The 10,466-nt window shown below is 53.6% G+C and overlaps 4 protein-coding genes across 4 annotated transcripts; 3 read left to right on the top strand and 1 right to left on the bottom strand.

Moving 5' to 3' along the window:
- Positions 1–975: 975 nt before the first annotated feature.
- Positions 976–3,335, top strand: J4E83_010391 (uncharacterized protein; the record flags this gene model as incomplete). Its single annotated transcript, XM_049337272.1, has 2 exons — positions 976–983; positions 1,271–3,335. The coding sequence occupies 2 exons, from the start codon at positions 976–978 to the stop codon at positions 3,333–3,335; spliced, it is 2,073 nt and encodes a 690-aa protein (XP_049183661.1).
- A 1,254-nt stretch (positions 3,336–4,589) lies between these two features.
- Positions 4,590–6,709, top strand: J4E83_010390 (uncharacterized protein; the record flags this gene model as incomplete). The annotated part of the gene is made up of 4 exons (XM_049337271.1): positions 4,590–4,914; positions 4,963–5,182; positions 5,231–5,418; positions 5,466–6,709. 4 exons carry the CDS (start codon positions 4,590–4,592, stop codon positions 6,707–6,709), a joined length of 1,977 nt encoding a protein of 658 aa, XP_049183660.1.
- Positions 6,710–7,919: 1,210 nt separating this feature from the next.
- On the bottom strand, positions 7,920–8,976 carry J4E83_010389 (uncharacterized protein; the record flags this gene model as incomplete). The annotated part of the gene is made up of 2 exons (XM_049337270.1): positions 7,920–8,881; positions 8,931–8,976. The coding sequence occupies 2 exons, from the start codon at positions 8,974–8,976 to the stop codon at positions 7,920–7,922; spliced, it is 1,008 nt and encodes a 335-aa protein (XP_049183659.1).
- Positions 8,977–9,200: 224 nt separating this feature from the next.
- Positions 9,201–10,244, top strand: RPS0 (structural constituent of ribosome; the record flags this gene model as incomplete). Its single annotated transcript, XM_049337269.1, has 3 exons — positions 9,201–9,426; positions 9,515–9,729; positions 9,783–10,244. The coding sequence occupies 3 exons, from the start codon at positions 9,201–9,203 to the stop codon at positions 10,242–10,244; spliced, it is 903 nt and encodes a 300-aa protein (XP_049183658.1).
- Positions 10,245–10,466: the final 222 nt, after the last annotated feature.

Here is a 10,466-nt window from a genome sequence, read left to right as displayed (position 1 = left end):
GAAAGAGTCACCGACATTGGACTCCATCCAGGTGCGTCTGAAGGATCTAAGGATGGCGACCGACAGCTGTCTGTGCAACGCCACATTCTGTTGTGCTTCCGCTGCGCCCGGGCTCCCCAAACTACAGCTCGCCTCAGGCGTCCGGTCGCGAGTCATTGCGCCGTTTCTCGCACACCATCAGACGCCATTCCACCAGTACAGTAATCATTCATGCCACCAAGCCGAGATGTCGCCGTCTGTACAATTATTCCATGGCCACGCCGCAATCTGCCTTCATCTATCCAGGGCATCATCTCATCTTATGTCGAGTTGGCATCTTGTGTAGCCTCGGTTCTGACATCCCGACCGGGTGTATCCTATCTCCAATCGCTGCCAGTCGCCTGCATGGTGCTACTGTATGATAGCGACTGCGGGCGGTATCGCGCCATGAGCATCGGGTGATGCAAAATTGAGCCGCATCTAGGTGCTGATCCGCCGCTGTCAGCACCAGCAGCTCTCCTGTGATTGCGACAGCCTCCAAGGGGAGCCTGCCCAATCTTCGATCTCGCGAAATGACCAGAAACATTGCGAGATACGACTAAAGAGGCAACACCAAGCCAGACGGAAAACTAAGGCCTGGGAACAGACTGCATTCACATCTTTAGCCGCCCTTGGGGAGGGTTGGCGTGCACAATAGCTGCCACCGCCCACTGCTAAACGCGATGCGCCCCGCTCCAGGAACGGCCCTCCGCAAAACTTATTGGTATGCTAGTTTAGCATCCGTCTCCCTGCGTCTGTAATTCGCTTGCTGCACCATGTCTTATCAACCCTCCGCCTGGAAACACCCTGGTCACGTTGCACATGGCGGCCGCTTTCGGGGCCACGCAGACCTTTCCAGGCAAAAGGCCCTACCTCGCCCTATGCCAACGACGCTCAAGCATGCGCCTTCTATTGCCCTTCTTCTGGTGATTGGCCTCTAAGCGGCGACCCGACGCCATGTATTCGTCGCCATGCCGCTTGCCACAACCAGAGGCGTTCCGAGAGGCGGATCAAATTGTGTACCACAATCAACAGCCGATGTTTCTGGCCCCGCTGACGCCTGACAACAGCATTGTCTTACTCCATACCTACTGAAGCCTTACAGCCACTCTCCCCGTCATCCGATTTTCTTCTTCCTGGAGATGATCACCAGCTCACCACTCGGCGCACGACTCGTGTCTTGTACTAACACGCGGGGCTTGCAGACATAAGAGCTCCACCACAACCCATCAATCGGCACAATGAGTGCGAGGACATTGACAAACGTCGTCAACGACCAAACGGTCGCCTTGAATGCTCTGATCTATGGATACGCTGGGCACAGCCTCGTCACCCCGCAGCACGCTCTCCAGCAGATTTGGTGGACCGAGGAGCGAATCAACGAGAAGGTCAACCATGACTTCGTCACCTCAAGGCTACAACCGAAAGAGAGAGAACGTCTCACACAACCTGTCGGATTCGGCGATCTGAGCGACGACACCTACATCGAATGGATCCTGGAGAAAGCAAGACGACTGTTCCTGATCTTGGTCGAGATTGGCGAAGCGGATAGGATCTTCGCGGTTGTTGACAGATCGTGGGACGACGATGATTTGCCTCTCGAAATGGACGATATAGAGCAGCTTTCGCTTTCGAATCGCCGCGATAACCACGCCGATGCTCGCTTCTACCATACACAGTTCACATTCCTCCTAAGAGAATTGCGGGAAGGCATACATATCGATTATGCGCCCAACGAGGAGATTCCAGTCGAGAACGTAATGTCTCTGCCAGTGGCAGTGAGCTTACAGGCCTGGCAACGTATGCACCTACCGAAGAAGGCAAGGGAAATCTACGTTCGCAGGCGATTTCCACTGGGCGACCCAGAAACACCGGATGCGTTCGAAGAGGACTTCAAGATGGATGTAGAAAGCGCAAGGATGGTCGAGCATGAGCATCTTGCGCCGATCTGGGCCTCGTATACCTCCAAAGGTGTTGGTTACATCGTCACCAACTTTGTAGGGCAGCATACACTTCGCACTTTCATCGACCACCGCAACCCGACTCAGTACCAGAAGCTGTTGAAGCCTGACCGGAGATGGTTGGTACTCAACTGGCTGCACTGTCTGGCAGACGCCATTGCAACGCTGCATCAGAATGGATTCTGCCACTCCGCCATTCGACCGTCAAATATCCTCATTGACGAGCAGAATGCGATAGCATTTAGCGACATCGGTAGCCTTGAGACATTTCAAAAAGACAAGAAGCCCGACGCAATGGACGCCTACGTATATAGTGCGCCAGAGACACACATCAGCACAGGACCTTTCGACCCCAATGACCCTGCGCCTTCACCCACTATCCCAAACGGTCGACATGCTTCGATGATTAGCAAGAGTTCATCCGGGTCATCCGGCAGTAATAGCTCACAACGGCAGAAGCTTACCAAAGCACCTACAACGGACTTCTCCGGTTTCAACTTTGGATTCAAGAAGTCGAAAGCGAAGCCCACACCGAAGAAGCGGTCGCGGGTACACGAGACTGAGAAAGCAGATGTGTTCTCCCTTGGTTGTGTTTTCCTGGAGATCATCACATTTATGCTAAAGAAGAAGCCTCACGATTTCGTAAAGCACCGTACGTCGAAGCAAAGGACCAATACTGGCGGGAAGAACTCTCGAACGGACTCATCATATCATGTCAATCTCGACAAGGTAGAGACTTGGATGAACACACTCGAAAAGGCTTCCTTTGAGCATGACGACGACGCGTTCCGGGCGATCCCTCCCATATTACAGGTCATCCGGAGTATGTTGAGCAAAGCACCTATGCTTCGCCCTGCGGCGCGTGATGTTCGCGACAAGATCTTTGACATTCTCTTCGAAAACACTTCCATACCCGACATCCATTGCGGCGCTCATAAGCACGATATTGGAGTAGCGGCATCGTCGTATTCCGGCTCGGACAGGGCTTCACTAATGACAATGTCAACAATGACCTCAACGAGTTCGAGTACCTCTGACGCGGATACCATACGCTCGAGCACGACGCGTGTAAGCTCGATACTGAACTCGTATTCCGACCGGACGACCTTGTTCGGTATCGAAGAAGATGATAGCGCTTCGATAAAAACGCTAGAACCCATTGCCACACAAGCCCAAATTGGTAGAGCATATGAATCACCGAGGGAAGCTCCAATACCACCAAGCTCTCCCACTTCACCAACATCACCACGGTCCCCAATGTCGCCAATGTTCCCAAGCTCTTCAAGCCCTTCGAGACCGACGTCATCAGCCACGAAGGGGAAGTCTTGGAGCAAGCCATTCATGCTGATGCCATGAGATTCTGCAGGATCGAGACCCATAATGTTAGACTCGAGCAGGCATCGCGTTCAACCTCTTCTCGCATCTTCATCATCTGAGAATACTCAGACATCCGCGAGGTTGCTATAGATTGCGGAGTTGTATGCAGTGCAGTCTTGGGTGGCACGTGGCGGTACCAGCCTTACGGCACGGGGTGACATCGCAAGAGAAATAGGAAGGTGGTGAACGACCTGAGCACTGCTATCATGCGAATGGCGGGCATGCATACGGCTAGAGAATGCCGATGTTACAGGCATGTGGTGAGCAACAGCACATGTGAAGTGCCCCACACCTACGCAGACATAGGCGTGTCCTGTACGATCCTGACAGCTCAGCGAGTGTACTGTTCAAGTTTCCTACAACGTAGCACGAATATACCTAATACCTATCAACGAACATCTGCACACTTTTGGTTCCTGAGTGTATCTCTGAGCCGCATGCGAGATCGTCGCAACCTGACGCTTATCTCATCAACCGCATTTGCTGAGGCGGGGTATCCCCGCATCCTACATATGCACGACTCTGTCAGACTATCGCCAACGATTTCATGTCCATTGCGCAGGCCTAGTATTGACGGTGTCTCTTCCTAACTGCCTCAAAAGTCATCCCAACGTTCTTGCCGTCAGATCTCATAACGTGTTGTTGTCTGCAATGTCTACATGCCACCTTCGGGTCATTGTTCGCTGGTCCAAACTCAGAATCCGGCCCCATTTGATCCGTACGGTGCGGGGAATCTACCGGCCCTGTAGCCAAGACGCTGATCGCAGCTGATCAGACTTGTTCTACTACGTCCATGCATCTGACACTCTGCAGGTAGGTAAGCGTCAGGCATGCATCCACGGCGTTGACGTACAACCACCTCTTCGACGTTCACCGTCAGCCTCGTCGTTTCCAAGGCGCCAGGCTTATGCAGTAACCGAATGCTCTGCAAACGCATACTGAACGCCATGCATCAGATCAGCCGGCCCGGCCACGCGACTACTCTGGCCTGTCCAAACATGCGCCGAGCTACCTCAGTAGTAGCATGATCGTCGACGGTGTGCAGCCACCAGGATCATCCCGCCGCTATTCCCAGAACTAAGAATACCAATATGCAGCTGCAAAGCCGTCACAGTTACCATTGAACCATGCTGTCATGAACCCACCCAAGGCTTAAAAGCCGCCGTCGTCCTCCGCATCTCAACGGTTTCTTACCGCATCTTGGATGCGCACCTGCCAACCGATCTCTTCATCATGCAGCTCATCTTTGGGCTTGTTACGGGGTTGTTGACGTGGTCAGCTGTTGCTGCCACTGTCAATACGGTTCATCCGCGTCAAAGTAATCGAACGGACTACAAGGTTGGATATACTCCACTCAAGACGGAATGGACGGACACAGTGGGGACCAATCCTTGGCCAGAGTATCCACGACCACGCCTCCAGCGAACAGACTGGAAAAACCTTAATGGTGTGTGGGGATACAGGAACACTACAAATGGTTCGGACGCATCACCACCTTTCGGACAAACACTGGAAAACCCGGTCCTAGTTCCCTTCTGCCTTGAGAGTGCTCTCTCGGGTAAGTCAACCCAGACTTCCGACTAGAAAGGTTACTGATGCAGCCTAGGTGTGACAGGAAAGGGTCGCATGTGGAGTTGGTACCAGACATCATTCGCAGTACCGTCATCATGGCCTAGCGGCAACAACGTCATCTTGAACTTTGGTGCTGTTGACTACGAGGCCACAATCTTTGTGAACGGCAAGAATGCTGGTTTCCACAGAGGTGGATACTTTGAGTTCAGTGTAGACGTGACGCAATACCTGAGCGCAAATGGGACGAATGAACTGTAAGTATCGTAAACTGAGGATTAGAGACCAGGCTAATGTAATAACAGGCTGGTATATACCTTCGATCCGACGGATGTGGATATGGTCCAAATACCGATCGGAAAGCAAACGTTGAACCGAGAGGGGATGATCTGGTACACACCATGTAGTGGTATCTGGCAGACTGTGTGGCTTGAGTCAACACCAAAAGAGCATATCTCGAAACTGGACCTAACAGCGGATATGGATGGGACTGGTAAATATGAACCTTGCTCTCTGATGGTCATCGCTGACATATCGAAGTGACTGTAACTGTTCACAGCAGCACTAACCTAACAAATATCCCATACGAGATCACAGTCCATGAACTAGGCTCAACCGATGCCAAAGCGACAGCTAAGGGTACTAGCGGATCCGCGTTTACCTTCAATGTCCCATCGCCAGAACTGTGGACTCCCGATAGTCCTACCCTGTACAATATCACCATAAAAATGGCCAGTGACACCATCCAAAGCTACACCGGATTCAGGACTGTTTCCCGCGGTACCATCAACGGGATACAGCGCCCACTCCTGAACGGAAAGTTCGTTTTCCCCTTCGGTACGCTCGATCAAGGGTACTGGCCAGACGGAATCTACACACCCCCAAGTGTCGAAGCCATGGTTTATGATCTCAAGGTGCTGAAGAATGTTGGCTACAACATGGTACGCAAGCACATTAAAGTTGAACCGGCCTTGTTCTACAGAGCTTGCGATGAGATGGGGATGCTGGTCATCCAAGACATGCCTTCTCTACGACCAGATCTGCCGGACGGCTGTGGTAGTAAGCGATTAGCAGGCCAAGATGCGCAAGATGAGTTTGATCGTCAGTTGGCTTTGATGGTAGAGCAGCTCAAATCATACCCCAGTATCTTTGCTTGGACAATCTACAACGAAGAATGGGGTCAGGATACCTCGCCTCCATGGCCCGAATTCCCATTAACAGAAATGGTAAGAAAGATCGATCCCACTCGCCTAGTCAATTCTGTCAGTGGTTGGACGGACCATACAGCCGGCGACTTCGACGACAACCACCACTACTCCACACCCCAATGCGGCACGCCATTCTGGTCCCGCCAAGGCAACAACTACGACTCCGCCTACGACAGTTCGCGCATCGGGCTCCAGGGCGAATTCGGCGGCATCGGCACACAGCTCCCTGAGGACAACTTCGCGCACGCTTGGTTCAAAGACCTAGAGAAGCAGACCGCATACGAACTTACCAACGGGACCAACTGGTGGAACTACCGCTGTCACGATTTGCTCAACCAGTTGCGCGAGCAGATTGATCTTTTTGCTTGCTCGGGCGGGGTCTGGACGCAGACTACGGATGTGGAGGGAGAGGTTAATGGGATGATGACTTATGATAGGAAGGTCGTGAGGATGAATGAGACTATGTGGAAGGAAGATATACAGGCGCTTTATGAAGCGGCGGAGAAACGGGCGAATAATGCGACGATGGTGATCAGGGATGTTAGTAGAGGGGGGTTGCAGTACGGTATGCCTTGATTCGCGAGCAGAGCACGTGAGAGACGTAGTTTCCCTGTTGCTCAATTCCGTCATTACTATCTGCGCAAAACACGTGTCATTGCAGCAGAGTAATATCTGAATTCTTTCAACTAACTCACGAGTTTCCGCCACTCCCCCTCCAGCATCCCCAACGTAACAACATCCCACCAACCCCCCTCAAACCACACACTCTCCCTCTCCCTCCCCTCAACCACAAATCCCAACCTCTCATACAACCTCAGCGCACCCTCATTCCAGCTAAACCCCCTAACCTTAACCCTATGCAACCCCGCCCGCCTAAACGCATAGTCAAGCGCCCACCTAATAGCCTCAGACCCATACCCCTTCCCCTGATATAACGGTAGGATATCAAGCCCAATCTCCGTATTGCGATGATGTTGTTTATGCGGCGGTGGCATATCTAAATGGATTTCACCTACAGCCGTACCATATTCTTCATCCACGATCTCCCCCTGCTTCCTCCTTGTCGCGAACGCCTTTTCACGTTCCTCGTCATTTAGAGCAGTCGTTTCTGGCAAGTGGGGTAGCCAGATGATGGCGGCTAAAAGGCAGTCGTTTTGGACGCCTTTCATGAATTTCTCGGAGTCGGCAGGGCCGGGCAGTTTGATGTTGTCGAAATTGCTGTTTGCGTAGCCGGTGTGGTCGGCGCTGAAGGCGTGGAAGACATTTATGTCGATGGGGCGGATTGCGCGGTAGTGCAGGCGTTGGCTGGACCAGGGGTTTGGTTGGGGTGGAGGGTTTGGTGGTGTGAGTGACATTGTTGGAGTTATTTGGGGCGTTGCAAGATTCTTGGGATTACAGGGAAGAACGCGATTTTTGAAGTAGGATGCCAGCGGGTATGTATAACTAGGGAATGTCGCAGCCTCACGGTCGGAACATTGTATAGAGTTGGCGGACGCCTAAATTTACGCCCTTCACGTGATTGCGCCCTTCATAGTCGCAAGAGCTGGGGGAGGTAATGCGAGATTAGACTTTGCTGAGATGGGAAGGTGGGAAGGCGATACGGAAAGCATGGGCATGGATTGATCCACCTCGTTTAGCAGTATACTTACAAGGGTGCTTTCAACTCATATGATACATGTGCGTGATTACTCATGACAAGTGGATGCATGTATCTACTACAATTCATCGATGCAAAAGTGGAAGGTGTTAGAGGGAAGGGTGAAGAACAGAATCTATTCGGTTTCTCTCACAACGATATCTCGCCTCTCCAGGTACCTTCGGTCAGCCCAAGAGTCTCGATACAATGCTGCCACCTCGGACCACCTCTCTCTTTCCGTCTGAGGTACTGTAGCAACTTCTGCCTCCTGTGCACCAGCAATTGCAGGTTCCGCTTGTTGTGCTTGTCGCCCTTTCCCCGGGCTTGTAGGAAGTCGGCCAGGGTCTTGATCTTTGCTGTCAAAATGGCGATTTGGACTTCGGACGACCCAGTGTCAGGCCCGACGCGCTTTGCAGTCGCTGCAACGTTTGTTTCTGGGCGCACGGCGCGGACTTCTTCGGCACCTGACCGGCTCAATGATGGCGCCTTGGGTGGGAATATCCTATCGGTGTTGTGGCGCCCGAATGTCTCTACACAGCGTGTGATGTTTACGCGCATGCGGTCTTTGCTCGATCCGTTTTCGAGAGCGGTGATGCGGGCGATGGCCTCAGCGGCTCGAGCATGGTCCTTGTTGCTTTGCTCCTCGATCTCGTCGGCCGACAATTGGATTGCCTGCGTCTTGCCGAATATAGAGTTGGACCATTTAGTTGTGGGGGCCGTTGTCTCCTCTGGAATTATGCCCAGCGGAACAGCCAAGTCTTTGCTCCTGTCCAATTGTTGCCTGACAGTTTCTGGCTCGAAGGCATAGTTGAGGTGTTTCCGGTCTTTCGGTATCTTCTTGCCCTCTTCGTACGTAATTGGCTTTCCAGTATCGAAGGACTCTACGAATGGTGTTGCAACACCGCGGACTGGGTCTCCCAGGCTCGCGACACGGCCTTGTTCGAGCTCAGCGCGGCGCGTGAGATTGGCAGCCTTCTTCCTGTTCCGCTGAGCGACGATATAGGGATCGTTTGCGAGGCGCTTCTTCTGTCGTTCGGCTGACTCGGCGTATAGGTGCGATGTGGAGGCGAAAGTTCGGATGGGGAGGGTGAGTTGATTGGTGGCTGAGAAAGCTGGGGAGATGTCAGTATGACTGGCGGGTCGATGATAACCTCTACATACACGTCGGCGCCCGCAGGCACGACAGGGCAGGTATTCGCGGCGGCATTGCTGGCTGCACTCTCGCTGCCACCACCCTCGAATCTTTTGCGGATCCATGGCCGGCGACTGGTTTTGCCGATGCCGGCGCGTCATTGCGCCAGTCCGGTTGCGGCTAGGCGCTCCCACCACGATGCGAATATCGCGAACACGAAAGTTCGTCGACTCAGTCTCTCGCACGCAACCCGACAACTCCTGTATACCGACCAGCTCGTACAGCGCCAAACCGTCAAAATGGCTCCTTCCAACCTCCCCGCCATCTTCAACCCCACCCAGCAGGACATTGAGATGCTCCTCGCTGCTCAGTGCCACCTCGGTTCCAAGAACCTCCAGGTGCACATGGAGCCTTACCTGTGGAAGACCAGGCCCGACGGTGTCAACGTCCTGAACATTGGCAAGACCTGGGAGAAGATTGTCCTCGCCGCGCGCATCATTGTCGCCATTGACAACCCGGCCGACAGTACGTTCACTCGCGCATTTCGAGATGTACAATCTTGAAAGATGCGAATATTGGCACACGCGGACTCTGGCTGACACTGAGTGAATAGTCTGTGTCATCTCTGCCCGTCCCTACGGTCAGCGTGCCGTCCTGAAGTTCGCTTCCCACACTGGTGCCACTGCCATCGCCGGTCGCTTCACCCCCGGTAACTTCACCAACTACATCACCCGTTCTTTCCGTGAGCCCCGCCTGGTCATCGTCACCGACCCCCGCACCGACGCGCAGGCCATCAAGGAGGCTTCCTACGTCAACATCCCCGTCATTGTAAGCATCCAGTTCAGAACATGGGGAAGGGTCGGGAGACTAACATAGAACAGGCCCTCTGTGACGGAGACTCCCCCACCGAGTACGTCGATGTCGCCATCCCCACCAACAACAAGGGACGCCACGCCATCGGTCTGATCTGGTGGATGCTTGCCCGTGAGGTCCTCCGCCTCCGCGGTACCCTCGCCAACCGCGAGACTGAGTGGGACGTCATGACTGACTTGTACTTCTACCGCGACCCCGAGGCTGAGGAGAACAAGGACAGCGCTGGTGTCGAGGAGGCCAAGGTCCCCGGTGCCGATGAGGTCGGTGCTGGCCCCGTCGCTGACGGCTTCACCAGCGAGTGGGAGGTCTCCGGCGCATCTGCCGGTGCTTTCACTGCTCAGGCCGCCGCTGCCCCTGGCACCAGCTGGGACGCTGACACTGCCGACTGGGCTGCGTCTGGCGATGCTCAGACTGGCAACGAGGGCTGGGGTGCCGAGACCGCTGCCCCTGCTACCACTACCCAGTGGTAGATGTCTTGACCCGTTTCGTCGATGCTTCTCTTACATACCCTGTCTTTGACAACCTGGCATGTGCCGGCGGCGTAGGAGTAAAAAGGAAAAGGAAATATGAGACCATTTGACAACGACTCAAAGATATAACCATGCTATGTCTGGAAGGGGACGTGTTGAGGGATATGATCAATGCTACGCGCTTATGAGGGAAAGATATCCATACAATGTATGGGGGAAAGC

Source organism: Alternaria metachromatica, assembly GCF_023757995.1.
Source record: "Alternaria metachromatica strain BMP 0045 chromosome Unknown scaffold_44, whole genome shotgun sequence".
NCBI lineage: Eukaryota > Fungi > Ascomycota > Dothideomycetes > Pleosporales > Pleosporaceae > Alternaria > Alternaria metachromatica.
This window is presented reverse-complemented; position numbering and strand designations above follow the sequence as displayed.